General features: G+C 44.2%; 1 protein-coding gene across 1 annotated transcript; it reads left to right on the forward strand.

Annotated features, from left to right (window-relative positions):
• Window positions 1-1,435: 1,435 nt before the first annotated feature.
• On the forward strand, window positions 1,436-15,007 carry PGK1 (phosphoglycerate kinase 1). Its single transcript, XM_049827787.1, has 11 exons — window positions 1,436-1,583; window positions 3,980-4,030; window positions 5,155-5,310; window positions 5,430-5,574; window positions 7,677-7,780; window positions 8,508-8,627; window positions 11,221-11,335; window positions 11,637-11,816; window positions 12,253-12,430; window positions 12,701-12,799; window positions 14,530-15,007. The coding sequence occupies exons 1-11, from the start codon at window positions 1,519-1,521 to the stop codon at window positions 14,568-14,570; spliced, it is 1,254 nt and encodes a 417-aa protein (XP_049683744.1). The 5' UTR covers window positions 1,436-1,518; the 3' UTR covers window positions 14,571-15,007.

The following is a 15,007-nucleotide window of genomic DNA, read 5'->3' on the forward strand; positions in this document are numbered from 1 at the left end:
GCAGTCAATATTGAGACCATTACCAGACCTAATTTAATTTGAACCCTGATTGTATGATTTATAGGTACTGAGATGATAAGCTACAGTGACACACACTGATAAACTGAGGTCTGGTCTTCTCCATCCTAATAGATGACCACCTAACAAGGGATTTCACATCACCTACTAGTTTGTTCCCACTCGTGTTATTTCGTGTTATTGCTGTTGGGTTTGCCATGTAACTTGGGTAAACTGATGTCTCTAACCCATCTTGGAGGCCCACCCAGGCTTGTCCAAGCCTTCTGACAAGTCTTGCAGCAGGAAGCTCCCGCTCTTCTGCCCCAGCGCCCACGCAGGCTGGATGTTTTCATCGATGCGTGAGCAGCGCATTACTTCGATTCTCTGCGTATCTTTGTATTCCGTTTCTCATCAGTGCACACTTGTTTTCTTGTTTCGTCTGCACTTTCCTTGCCTGTTGTAGGCTGTTCCTCTGAGTTTAGCCTTTCTGTCAGCAAAGAACCGATTTTGTCAGGCACTCAGCTTGCCATCACGATTCTCTCAGCAGTGTCTGCGTATTTAGCGAGCGTGGCAAAAAAATCAACCTGCCAGCAGACAGAAAGGCCTAGATGTCCTATGGGTGAAAGTCAAAAGACCACGAGCTCCTTTCTCATACGCCCCATTACATTACAGGCCGCACACATACGCGTACATACGTCGGGCTAGGCAATTTTCTGACAGCCCATGCAAACCGTACACCTCTGGAGAGTGTCTCCCTTTAAACGGCTGTTTTTTCCCAGTTGTCTTGAAAAGTACTCACCTACCTAGGTCATTTAAAAATATCCTGGGTTTTGTCTTGTCCTCTTCGTTGGGCGGCCAGGCCTACAGCAGACCCACGCGCCGGCCGTGCCGGTGTCCGTCCTTCACTCGAAGGATTCCCACCGACCGACGCGTGCTCGGCTCACCCCCAGAGAAGAGCCAGAACTCCTAACTAATTTGGGTGCTTCGAGGTTGGAAAGGCACGAGGATTCATTTCAGCGACGTCCGATCGAGCGCTTGAGGAAACGGAACGGCCGGTTGTTTCCAGAAGCCGGGAGAAGTAACGCCGCTGTGAGAGCGGGCAGGTTTGTTACCCGCCACGAACTTTTTTTTTCCTGAAAAAAAAAAGGCAGGTCTATTTTTAATTCTCCGGCCCAACACGTTTTTAAATTGGCGGCTGGATCTCCGACCGCCTGAGGAAGGCGGCGCGGCGACGGACCCGTCCCCGCCCAAGCGCCACAGAACCGCGGCCGGCTGCGTGCGGGACGTGACCGGGGCCTCCCGCCGCAGCCCGGCCTCCCGCGGGGGCGGGCAGTCTACTGGACGGGCAGGCGGCTCGACCAGTAGCGACGCGCGGCGGGTAGCGCGGCCCAATGGTTGACGGGCGGGGGCGGGGCGGGGCGGGTGCCGGCGGCTCTGGCGATCGCTGCGGCAGAAGGCGGGCGGCGGCGGAGCGGAGCGGATCGGAGCTGGGACGCAGGTGGGATCGGGCCGGGAGCGAACATGTCTCTCTCCAGCAAGCTCACCCTCGACAAGGTGGACGTGAAGGGCAAGAGGGTCGTCATGAGGTGAGGGAGTTGGGGGCCCCGCCGCACGCCTTCCCGCCGTGCGGTGAGGGGAGGAACGGCCTGGCCCGGCCCGGCCCGGCCCGGCCTTGTCCCGGGGGCGGCCCTCGGCGCCGGCCGGGCCCCGCGGGGAGGGCGGGAAGGCGCGGGGTGGGGGTGGATGTGTGTGCGCTGCAACCGCGGGAGCTCTGCCTCGGTGGAATCATCCGCAGGCTGTTTGAGGGGAGAACTAGCCAGTCTACCGTGGTTTTGTTCGGGAGCGCTACAAAAAAAAAAAAAAAAAAAAAAAAAAAAATTATTCCCAGGTTCCCTTTTTCCATCCTGCAAATCCAAAAAGCGTCGCGATAGAAAAGTGAAAAGGTGGCTGTGGCCAGCTACCCAATTAAAATAACAATTCTGCTTTTTGCAACGAGAGTTGAGTCGCAGGTATTCAGCGCGCCCTGGTGTAAAACCCTAAAATAGAAATTCGTAGCTTATTTATAAAACATCAAGGCCTGCTGAAAGCCTGATGTTGGAATTGCTGCCAAATAGTGGGAGGTAAGGGCACTGAGGTATATCGTAATATGTCCTGCTCAAAATACTCTTATTGTGGGATTCTTTGTCCAAGGTCACCATAATGTGACTACTACACGTCTCCTGCCTTGCTCAGTGAGTAGGCAGGTGTAACAAAATTGTAACTTCTCTTCCCTGTAGTCTGTGTCAGACAACTTGCTCTTTTTATCTTGTCTCTCTGTCATCTCATTTTGAAGTAGTTCCCTAGAAATTTGATTACCAGAAGCTAGCTGCCCATAATGAGTACTGAAGAAGCTAGCTCAGAATTTGCATACACTTCCTAAATCTGATACAACAAAATATCTTTTTATCTCTGCAACAACTGATTTTTTTTTTTTTTGCTATCTGACTGTTTTTTCCTTTTCTGAGTTGTGTTACAGAGAACAGTCTTGCATCGGCAGAGGATGGGTTAGCCAGCTCTTAGTGTGATAGTTAATGCACATACCTATATTTGCAATTCTGAGAGCGCTACTAAAACGGAGTGAAACATCAGATGACGTGCCAATCTCTGTTTCCTGCCTGCACCTCATTTCTCCGAAAAGAGTCACCACGTGCTCTCAGTACTACTAAAATGGATACCTCTTTTTTCTTCTTATATTCATTATAATTTTGGCATACTCGTAACCTGCTTATCTTCCAGTCCTAATGCCAAAGCTTCGAGAGAAGTTGGGAATGGGGAGGAGAAGGGGTTCAAGGGGACCTCAGATTTCAGTTGTCTGTAGTGGGGAAGAACCGGTGAGCTGGGTCTTTCTTTTGTAGCTCTGATGGCTCTGTAAAGCAAACTATTCTTTTATTCTCTCATTTTAGAACAATAGCACGGTAATGGTGCTTTTCTTTCCCCTTTTTAGAATTAGTCCGCTGTACTGTGGGGCTGCCAGTTCAATTTCTTTCTGCTCAGCTACTCCTGTTTTGCTGGCAGCTTTTGTTGTTCTTTCCATCTGTTTCTCGTGCTGAGCAGGCTGCAAGAGAATTCAAGCAACTTCCTGAATTTTGTTGCTCTTCAATATAGATACAGAATGACGAAAGGTAAACTGTAACACCGTATTTCACTTTCCTCATTCTGATACGCTGTTACAGCCAGTTAGATGTTCCCTTCCCTTCCATAGCTCTGTGAGTAATTTCTGCCTTCCCTGTTACGCAACACAGCTTCCTGCTGCTGCTAGTCAGCACATGGGCACAAGGTATGCTGGTGAGAAATGGCTGATGAAACTTCTCCCTTCCATCCTTTCATCTGGCACAGTAGGGAAGTTACCTCTAGATCCACATCAGGTCTTCCACGGGGGATGTAATAAGCCACAGCACTCAGCTGCAGAGAGACTTGAGCTTCAGAGAACAGAAATTCGAATTTGTAGGCGATAACTGGACAGCTTCCTTGAGCCTGCCTGCTTGCCACAGTAGTCCAACCAAATATTTTAAAGGCCTCATTAGAGAACATAATGTCACTTCTCATTATTTATTTCATTTCCCTTGGAAGCTCCTAGTCGGTGATCTGAGAGCATGTTGTTTAAAATAAGAAGGTTGTGGGCAGCTTGTTCAATCTCCATTTTATTTCCTGCTTCAGCATCATTGCTACTGCGGTCGTGAGCATTAGGATATAGTGGTGGCTTAGCTTTACTAAGTCATTCTAGCAGATGTTTGTTCTCCGTTTGTGTTTTGTTATTACAAGCAGAAATGGCTAATAATATACTGATTTCAGAATGGAACTTGTGTACAAGGCAGAGCTAAAAATCTTACTCTAATTGTAACATTACTTTTCTAGCCTGCGCCTTTACTGGCAGGTTCCCTCACTCTTTGTAAAAGAAATTTGTTGAGTATTTAATTTCATTTCTGTTTGGTTTTTTTTTTAGAGTCGACTTCAATGTTCCCATGAAGGATCACAAAATAACCAACAACCAAAGGTGAGCCATAATTTCCATTCCAGATGGAAGGCCCAAAGTCTGGTTTTGCTCTGATTTTAGCCCGGTTTTGTTAGCAGTACCTGGACCACTACCATGATTAAGCTGTCATTGCTTGTACCAGAATATTAAAGGTGTCTCAGAGAAGGTCCAACAGTTGTTAATTAAAACCCCTGTAGCTATTAGCAAGCTACACTAACTACAAGGCTTCTTCTCACAGTAGCTGCTGTGAAAAGCATGTAGAAAAAGTCTGTTAGTTATACAGATCCTAAACTTCATTCTTTAAATACAGTTGAAGTGTTATGACCATTTCACAACCACATCCCTTTGGCCGTGTGTGAAAATTTGCTATATTTGTTGGTAGCGTCGGTTATCCTGCCGTTAACTTGTTGGCTTATGTTAGAATTATTGTTCTAGTGCAGCATACAGAGACACGGAGTTTAGAAACAGTGATATCAGATGTCTTGTCTTGCTTGTCTGTCACTTGCAGGTAGATGCCGGTTTTGTTCACCAACATACACTCACTGCTCAATGTTCCCATCATTTCTTTATTGGTTCAGGATCACAGACTAAACCGGGAAGCCCGGCAATGTTCAAGTGTGTCCTGGCATTTCTTAGCTACAAACAATCAGCAGAATTTAGATTACAAAATGCATTTTACTTCCGTGTCCTACGTGAAATGGAAGATAACAGTGAAACATGAAAACATGCTGGGACAGAGAATTTTGTTGATGCTTTCTGGACTGTGCTTTAGGATTGTCACAGTCCCTAGGAGAGGAGTAGGCTGGGTTAGCTCCGCAGGGAAAGCTGTGCTCTGTGGGATGTGGTTAGTCTCTTAGACATTTGTTCTAGCAAGGATAGGTTGCTAAGAAGCCCAGTGTCCCTTTCGGAGACTTACTGGTGGTGATGCCCTGCTGTCTTTTGATGAGAGGTAGGCTGAACTCTGTGAACACCAGAGGTAGGGTGGACTTCTTAAGTAATTGTTCTGCCCAGCTCTTGTGCTCCATTTCTTTTGTAATTTCTGAGGGACAGCTCTGAGGGCTCTTGTGTAAGTGGTCACCAAGTCTGCTTGCCTCTTCAAGTAAACTCTACTTGAATCCTTTTTAATTTCTTCTTTGCCATTACAGAATCAAGGCAGCTGTTCCTACCATCAAGCACTGCTTGGATCATGGAGCCAAGTCAGTGGTTTTGATGAGTCACCTGGGTCGCCCGGATGGTGTTCCCATGCCTGAAAAGTTCTCCTTGGCCCCAGTAGCTGTGGAGCTTAAAGCACTCCTGGGCAGGTGAAGTACAAGAGCAGCCCAGCATGCATCAGGCCCTCTCTGTCAGTGGACCTGGATGCTTTCCTTTCTGAAAGGAAGAGTCACTGGTGGGATGACAAGTGTATATCTCGTGTTTGCAGGGAGGTCTTGTTCCTGAAGGATTGTGTTGGTCCTGAGGTGGAGAAGGCCTGTGCTAATCCTGCAGCTGGCTCCATCATCCTGTTGGAGAACCTCCGATTCCATGTAGAAGAAGAGGGGAAAGGGAAGGATGCTTCAGGGAACAAGGTGAAACTTCAAGTCTGGCTTTTGTGCATGCCTGCTCTGGTCTTACTACCTTGTTTGCTGCAGATTGACAAGGAGCCAACGGCCTGTCTAAAATGCTGTTTATGAATTTGCTCTCAGAAGGATGTCATAGATAGATGGCTGCCGAAGGTGGTGTAGTCTGTAAATGAAGGAAAAAGGAGCAAAATAGGGCTGTGCAGGAAATTGGTTGCTGCTTATTAGACTTTATTTGGGGATGTCTAAAACAAAAAACAGGGTCTGTTGAAGATAGTTTATTGAGGCCATAAGAATGATCCTTCTTTTTTGGTCATCTGGGTAATGTTTTAATATAACGTTTAAACATTCTGCAGCATAGGGGTTATCAAACCCTTTTATAAGCCTGTCTGCTCTTAAGAGTAGTCATCTAGAACCAGGCTGCCGTGCACCTCTGACATTTTCTTGAAGGTCAGGAAGAATGCTTGCTCCAGACAGCTGCTTTTCTTAGCGATGGTGACCCCATTGACTTTAGGCAGGCCTTGGCTCCTTTCAGATTCAGTGTGTGGAGTGGAATGCTGACGTCATATGGTGCCCTTTATGGGCTGACACAGTACTCCTGTAGCTTAGAAAAATAGCTCAGAGAACTAGTAAGCCTTTGCAGATGGCAATGAGAAATCAAGCAAGTCTGGAATCATTCACTGCTAGAACTGTGTGCCACTGAAAGCCAATATGGTGGCAGGGAGAAGAGTAGGACAAGAATTTAACTGGCTTTGGGAAACAATCCCTTGGTTTTGTGCATTTCTGTAATTCTCAGATTATTTAGCTGGGCATATGCATACAGAAGCATGCACTGCAGTTGAGCTCAACAGGAGAGGTGCTGTTGACAGACCTGCTTCTTGTCCTTACAGAGGTGAAAGTCAGTGCTATGGAAATAGTGATGCAATACAAAACTGCATATTACTAACTGGTGCTTAGAAATTGTGGTTTTCCAAAGCAGATCAGGTGGTAGTTGTTCCTTCATTCAGAGCCTCTTGTGTTCTCCTTACAGATGTTACTGTTTTTAACAGGAGCACTTAATCTCTTTGTGTAAAGCCAGGCAATTTACCAAGTGAAGGAGCAGTTGACAGCATTGTTCTATAATCTGTATAGTCCCTTTGGCTTGTCTTCTGCCCAGGCTGTGTGAATAAAAGGGCACCCAAAGCCGTGTGGAACCCATCTGCCATATATTAGAGTACCTTCCTACCGTCATCCCCATGGTGTTGCATCTGGGTGCTAGCAGAGGCTTCACTTGGGATGGTGAGCTGGTAAAGCAGAAAGGCACTTGGAGAGGTGATCACTTGACTGCCAGTCTGGACTGATCTTCAAGAGCAAGTGGCTGTAAACTAGGCCCAAGCAGTCAGTTGCTGTCAAAGTGAGCTCTGCTGTCTTTTCATGGTGGGAAGGAAAACTGAACTACGTGAGTCGTCCCATCAAGATTTGGTAGGATGCTTAGAGGATGGAGGAAAATTCTTTTAACAGAAATGCATCTGTTCTTGCCCACTACATGCTAAGCCTATCTCTAGCTTTCTGATGTTGGCTGCTTTCACTGTGGCTTGCTGTAGTGTGCAGGCTATTTCTAAGTTAATCCTCGATGTAGTCACTAAACAATCCTTCAGGAGCTCATTCTTTTACCTGTGGCACTTGGAGACCACGCTTTCTTTGTTCAGGAAGTGAGCATGAGTCTCATCTCAGCATTGCCTTGTCTCTACACACCCTTTCTGTGTTACCTATGTTCACTGCACAAAACTGGTAATCTGTTGGGAAGAGAAACTGAAAGGTTGGTAGTGCTGCAGTTCATTCCTGCTGCTGATGGACTAGAAACTTGAAGTGGGAACAGTCCTCAGGCCTGTAATAGCAGTCCTGGGGAGTTTCATGGTGGTGTTTATAAACCATTTAAACTTTTTTGTTGCTCCTACTGGTCTGGGAAAGAGCATATGAAATACAGTGAACCACAGAATGGACTGATGATTTTCTGCAGCTGACCTTTCTTTGCTTTGGGTTTACAAGTCAAATTGCTGATTTTGACTTTAATTTCAGAATCAACTCTGTGTACCTCAATAGCACAAACTTGCCATTCTTTCTCTTTTTAGATCAAGGCTGATTCTGCAAAAGTGGAGGCTTTCAGAGCCTCTCTTTCTAAACTGGGAGATGTCTATGTCAATGATGCTTTTGGAACTGCCCACCGAGCTCACAGGTGTGTATCCATTTTCCTTCCACAGGCAGAACCGCAGAATTAAGTCTGCCATGGAAATACATACAGCTTTGCCCCCAAAGAGTTTTAACTTCCTTTTGGGTTTATCCCGTTATCATTCTGCTGTGTTTGTTTGTAAATAATGGGTTTAGTGGAGGTAGTTATCAATAGTGTATGCTCTTCCAAGCTTGCTGCTGGGAACAGGAGACAGCTGAGACTCTTAAGACTTGAATTGACTTTATAGGCTGTGAAGATATAAAAATCACTTGCTTAGGACATCTATCAATTGTCCTGCAATTACAGCAGACCTCTTTTCCAAAAGATTAATAGCTCCAAATTGATTATTCTCATGGAGAGTGTTAGATATATGTACTTGCAAACTCTAGTGGTCCTCTTTGAGCTTGATTTCATAATCTGGTGCTACTGGAGGACAATATCTCTGCTCTTGCTATGCTTATTTGTCCCTTAGCAGTTTGGATCACTAGTTAACACTATAAATATCTTGCATATCAATATGTCTGTGCAAAAACAATCTCAGAAAGTAAGTGTGTACAGCCATCTTAACAAACCAGGAAAACAAAAACCTTGTGTTTGTTTTCATGCAGGTAGTAGCTGTTCTCATGGCTGCAGCTGACTAAAGGATTGGCTTTATAATGCCGTGAGGCAGGGGTGCTTGGACCGCTACTGATACAAAATTTTTTCTTTCCTCTCTCTTACTTTTATTCTGCAGCTCCATGGTAGGTGTCAATCTGCCTCAGAAGGCTGCTGGCTTCCTGATGAAGAAAGAACTGGATTATTTTGCTAAGGCCCTGGAGAGTCCAGAGAGACCCTTCTTAGCAATTCTTGGAGGGTAAGAATCAAGAACATACTGACTCCGTATTTCCCTTTAACTCCTCTGTAAGAAATGAAAAGTTATTTTGGCTTGGTTCAAAGAAGTGCTTTCCTTTTAACTGTACCTACAGTTCACAATTGTAGCTAAGTCCCAAGATCTCTGTAAGATGTGGGTTAGAGCAGAACTAACTGACCTTGTCTGTTCCTGTGATGATACTGTTAGGGTCTGCTCATCGTTATCTCCAGACCTCTTACATTCTCCAAATCAAGATAGTCCGCAGAAGTTTGTTGTACAGATGAACCAAAAGAGCTGTTAGATACACGATGGCCCTGAAACATTGTCAGTGACCTTTCCTGCACGGTTCAGAGTACAAGCATCCTGCAGGCTCAGCACTATGTAAATTGACACGATCTGTCATTATGCAATGGTGACCTACTGTAGCTGGATGGGCCTCCGTTCTTCCACAGCAGCTAGTGTGCAAAGCAACTTGAAGGTGCAAAACCAAGGGACTGCTTGTGTGTAGAAATAATTTCCCATTGCTGTTTTTTGTCACATGTGTACCCAGTTTAGCACTGTAGTTCTGTGACGGTGTATTTCAGTTCATCATGTGAATTAAAATACTTTGCTAAGTAACACAAAGCTGGGACACTGTAACATTCCTGTGTCCTTGATAAAATATGTGGCTTATTCCTGCTCTTCGTACCCATAAATGTGTTTTTTGAGAAGTAGTAGTCAGTCCTGACATAAAGTTTTAAACTTCTTTTATGACCTTGGTTATGCTGGACAATGCTTTTTTTTCTTTTTATTAGTACCCTTCCAAGGTTTACAGCTGCAGGTGACCCATCAATAAGTGCTCTGCACTCCTCATTGCCTTTGATGGAAGTTGCAGGTATATTACCAAGGGAAAGCTTGTTACCTTATCAGATGTTCAAGTTAGAGCAGCAGCTAGGATGGCCAAAATGTTAAAATACCGGGCCTATTAGTAAAGTCTGGAAGTGTTGTAAATCCAGTGGGAACAAAATAATCTTTTTTTGGGGGAGGTGCATAACAAGGGGGACCAGCATGTCCCAGTCTAGGAGCTTGATACTGAACTCATTTTGTGGCCAAGGACTGATGAATGTTGACTGCATTTTAGTGAGTCACAGAAGGAGCTCTGAGAGCAGTTCAGAGCCAGAAAATACTTTTATCTGTTTGAAAGCACCACTGTTCTGCTGGCGGTGCAGCTGGTTCCGAGGTGGGACGGCAGACTGAGCAGCTCTTGCTCAATTGTACCAGAGGGAAGTCACGCTTGAAAGCTGCGTGTGGTTCAGCTGCAGGTTTGCTACTGCTTATATATAACAAAATTGGGCCTAGAAGATGAACTGAGAACAACTGTGCTACCAAGTAAAGAGGTAATGAAATGTGTTGGCAAAGAAAGACCACGTGCCTGAAAGTAATTCAGTGCCATGAGCAAGGGAAAGAAACAAAAATCTAATTCACCTTCACATCTCTTTTTGCCTGACACTGCACGTGGCAAGATGAGCCCCACAGGGTTTTGCTGTGGCTCTGTCCCATCCTATCAATGCTTCTTTACCAGTTCAGTTCCCACAGTGTAGCAGCATTAGTAACTTCACAGTTTAAACTGGGGTTGGTGGCTGGTTCGCACTAGAGCTCTTCGTGGTCACCAAGGTTGGATTTGTAGAGGCAATACCTATTTCTTATGGTTAGGTCTGAAAGCGTTTTATTAATGAAATTTGTATCATTATCCCTGTTTTAGAGATGGGGAAACTAAAGCAAGAAGAGGAAATGATCTTGTCTAATGCCACCAAGCAGGGCATGGTCAAACTAAGACTATAATGCAAGTCTCCTGAGTACCAGCCTAGGTTTAGCTCAGGGTTGTTTCCTAAGGTGCCTTATGGAGCTTTCTTTTAGATAACAGCAAAAATTCCATACACGGCATTGAAGAGGGAAGACAAGAGACTTGTGTCTATTTTCTGTCTCCTCTGCCATTCCCATATACTTTTGGTATTGTTGTCCCATTATCGTTTGTATCTTGTACTGAAAGCAGTCATCTGCTTTTGGGCAGGGGAGTTCTGTATCACAGGTCACTCTAATAGTTTGAAGCTGTACTGTGAGTGTGGTGGGGTGCCAGACCTGGACGGTTTACAGGAGCTGGGCCTGTGGTAGCTGGTACAGAGGATCTGGGGTTGGACAGTGGTTGTGAATGGCAGTGCTCTGATCTCTGCTCTGCCTTGCTGGACAGTCAGGGGAAATCAGGCTCTAAAGTGCCAAACGAAGTTTATATTTAAATAGGAAAAAAATGGAGGGCTGAATAATGCTCTTGTAAGTTGATGTTTAATGCTGGCCTGCTAATTTGCCATATTTCCTTTCTGTCCGCTCCCAACAACTCCTTAACAAAGGATCCAACAGGATCATTCTCTCAGAGTGGCCTTGACATGCCACAGTCATGATACTGCCATTACTGAATAGCAGTTAATTAATTCAGCTTTGATCCAAGAAGTCCTTGTGAGGCTTCATGCTGTCTTAACTAAAGATTACTACAGAGTAAGTTCTGTCTGAGGAGTTTGGGCAGTGGTTACGTTATTCATTCTTTTTCCTTCTTTCTCTCCAGAGCCAAAGTTCAGGATAAGATCCAGCTGATCAATAACATGTTGGATAAGGTCAATGAGATGATCATTGGTGGTGGAATGGCATTCACCTTCCTCAAAGTGATCAACAACATGGAGGTATGAAAAGAGCAGTTCTGTGTCTGCTCCTAGTAAAGAATATGGTCAAAATATCCCTTATATATTCTGGTATTGAGAATGGCTGTCTCCACTCTCTGCAAGAGTAGGGAGCACTGAGAAGTTATTTGACAATCACTTTGGAAAAACCAGATTACTACCTATGTCTAGCTAGGTGCTTTAAGAAAGTAGTCTTTCCAGAATTGCTGTCTGAGCAGTTTGGTTGACTGTTGCCGTTCTCTTCTGTAATGACCAGTAGCTAAACAAATGCCTCTTTCTTCCTTTTCCCAAATAATTTCTCTAGATCGGCAACTCTCTGTTTGATGAAGAGGGATCAAAAATTGTTAAGGACCTGATGGCCAAAGCAGAGAAGAACGGTGTGAAGATTGCTCTGCCTGTTGACTTCATCACTGCAGACAAATTTGATGAGCATGCACAGACTGGGGAAGCCACAGTGGCATCAGGCATTCCTGCTGGCTGGATGGTAGGTTTTAATAAGCAAGGGACTAAAAAGTAAGAGGCAGAAGTGGGGTGGGAAGGACACCTCTTAAAGGAATAGAAAAAGTAATTGTTAACAGCAAAATTCTTCTAAAACCTTCAGATCTGAATGCAGTAGAAATCCCTTTTATTTGACTGGAATTTAAGTTAGAGGTGGCAAAAGTTTCTAACCAAGGCTTGAAGCATCTGACATTTAAAAATTACTTAATTCGTACTAGGAAGATAAATACCACACCAGACTCCACCCTACTGCAGCAGCCGCTGGCAAATCTCTCTGTTCCTCAGTATTCAGTGCATACAGAGAAACTCTTGCTTCATATCTGGGGGTAAGGGGGAAGATTCTGAGGATCCCAGCTAGGCATTGGTGATTTGAGATGAGGCTTGGCAGTGAGTTTATCTGTGGCTTCTCTTACTTGTCTTAGGGCTTGGACTGCGGCCCTGAAAGTGTAAAGAAGTTTGTTGAAGTTGTGGGAAGGGCCAAGCAAATTGTGTGGAATGGTCCAGTTGGTGTTTTTGAGTGGGACAAGTTTGCCAAAGGAACCAAAGCCCTGATGGACAAAGTGGTGGAAGTAACTGGAAAGGGCACCATCACCATTATTGGTAAGTAGTTGTACATGTTTGTTCTTGTCTTTCTAAATGCAACAAAGAAGCTTCTGCTTGCCAGTACCATGTTAAAAATACTTGTCACATTGTTTTTCTTTCCTCATGTTTTCATCTGTCCTTCAGCTTGGAGATAGGGCTTTAAAAACTGCTGTTATGTACTAATGCTGAGTATTTGGGAGCAGGACCAGCCCGTAGCAAGGCTATGAACCTCAAGCTGAACAAAATCTGAATTTCTTGAGTGTCTCATTGGTTTTGTTTGTACTACAGGTGGTGGAGATACAGCCACTTGCTGTGCAAAGTGGAACACTGAGGATAAAGTTAGCCATGTCAGCACCGGAGGTGGCGCCAGCCTGGAACTGCTAGAGGGTAACTGTTCTTTTATCTTAACTTGTTTGAGCAAATCGGGTAGTTCTGGGTGCTCTACCATGTGTTGATCTTCAAGAAAGCACAACAATAGAATTAAAGTCTTTTCTGTTCCACCGTGTGGAGTTGCACGTAGCTTTTGAGCAATGAGCTGCTCATGGCTCTTTTGTAGTCCTCCTAGAGGAAGAGAGAAAAGAAAATGGAATAGTCTTGCAGACAGCACAGTCTGCCACTCCCAGAAAGCAAAAATGCTGGAATAGAAAATAAAACGGCCTTGAGAGCGGGCTCTCTTTTGTAGATGATCCCCTGAGACATGCTAACGAGACTGTTTAAAGTGCCCAGTTTCTGTTAGGGAAATCTCATCAGAATAGTCTCGAATTTTTGCCAGAAGTCTCCTTTTTCAGCGCATTGTTTGAAATTCCCTGGTTTTGGGGAGCCCTCTAGTGAGCACTTATGAACCTGTACGAGGGTACTTGGAATTCAAAATGGTGAGAATTTGCAGGATTCTTCTAATGAGTTACATTGTACTCTAAATGAGTTTTCATTTCCTCTGGTAATTAGCTGTTTCCCAATATGTGTAAATTATCTAATGTTGTCAACTTCTCTGTAGAAGAGAAACTGCAATAAACTGCATTGCAGCTGTTAGTTTCCAGCAGTTATATGCGAGACAGAGCTTTTGTTTCTGTTGCCTAGGGAGTGATGGTAAAGGGAAAGAATGCAGATGGCTAGAAGGAAACACTGTGCAACCGATTTATTCAAAAGGACAAACTTGTCTAAGTTTTGGCCCAAAACGTGGGTTTGTGTGTGTGATCTTTTAAATGTAACGGAAGTCTAGCTAATTAGAAAAGCTTCTGAAGATTTTAAAAAAAAAAAAGGGCAAAAAAACCCAACCCCAAAACCCAGCAAACTATTGAGTTGTGAACAGTGCTAAAATTCAGTACTGCCACACAGCTTGAGCATTAGAAGGTAGGTTTTTGAAAAAAAAAAAAAAAAAAAAAAAAAGCACAACCAGAATGGTCTCTCTTCATTATTAAAGTAGGACAAAAAGCTAAAAATGCTTTAGAAAACATTGCACTTTAATAATCTGGGCCCTCATACTCAAAAGATGAGCATATTGCTTGCTTCCATCAGTTGGAATGAGGCATGTTACTATCTAGACCTGGGTGTTTTAGTCCCAGTAAAAGACTTGAGGCTTGTAGGAGGCTTTGTTTCTTTTTCTTAATTCATTCTTAAAATTTCCACCACACACTCCAAAATTCTATTTACATGCCACAAGGGATTGAAGAAAGTATGCTGTAACTCCCTAGATCAAATCAAAAATCTGTTTGCCATCAAACTTAATGGAAAAAGATCTTGGGTGTTTGGATCTGACCCTAGCAGAGACTTGGATAGAAATTTACCATTATTGTTAATTGAGAATTGATGACTGCAGTACGTTAAGAATCTGTCTGCTGACATACGAGTGCAGCTGCGCTCTGGATACTCACTACAGCCCTAAAAGTTATTTACTGTGTGGAACAGTTTAAATGTAACCCATATGCCTTAAGAGCCACAGTTGTGGACAGGGGTGTATGTAGACCCAAGCTCTTCCATTTTTAACCTATAATTTCTGATTTTTTTTTGGGGGGGGGTGGGGGGTGGTATGTTTAAATGTTGCAGTTGCAAGTGTAAAGCTTAGTTGTTTGAGGGCAGAGGGGTTCTTAACTTTATTGGTATTTTTTAACTGCTAACAGGTAAGGTTCTTCCTGGTGTGGATGCCTTGAGCAACGTGTAGAGAACAGAGTATTGCCCTACTTCCTGGTCCTGTGCACAGCCCCTGAGATTCAACACTTCAGCGCTTCTGTATTTCAACTCTGCGATAGGCAGATCACAGAATGTAAACCGAAACTGGACAGGGTTTGAGAAGACGACAGCAGAGATATTTTATGACTGCAGTTTACATGATGTGGATTTGTCCACTGTTATCCCACCTGAATTAACGTAGTGAGTTTAAACTGTTGTTGTGAATTTAGAGTGTATATATTTATATTTTGCCTTTTCAAAGAGATTAATCCCTGTTAGACATGTCTGTTTCTCAGAAAGGAGTGCACTGTTTAGCTTCAATGTTCTTAGCAGGCATTTTCATCACTTGACACGGTTCAGAAACAAGAGGGGACTCCAGTTTTTTGGAGGCAGATTGTAATAGCTGCTCAATAAACATATTTAAAGTGC

This window comes from Accipiter gentilis, chromosome 24 (genome assembly GCF_929443795.1).
Source record: "Accipiter gentilis chromosome 24, bAccGen1.1, whole genome shotgun sequence".
NCBI classification, from domain to species: domain Eukaryota; kingdom Metazoa; phylum Chordata; class Aves; order Accipitriformes; family Accipitridae; genus Astur; species Astur gentilis.

What these genes read in the sequence shown, in the direction of transcription:
- PGK1 (XM_049827787.1), top strand. Translation starts at nt 1,519, where the DNA reads ATGTCTCTCTCCAGCAAGCTCACCCTCGACAAGGTGGACGTGAAGGGC. An exon ending in GGCAAGAGGGTCGTCATGAG is followed by an intron (nt 1,584 to 3,979) that starts GTGAGGGAGTTG and finishes TTTTTTTTTTAG; the next exon opens with AGTCGACTTCAATGTTCCCA. An exon ending in AAGTGATCAACAACATGGAG is followed by an intron (nt 11,336 to 11,636) that starts GTATGAAAAGAG and finishes TAATTTCTCTAG; the next exon opens with ATCGGCAACTCTCTGTTTGA.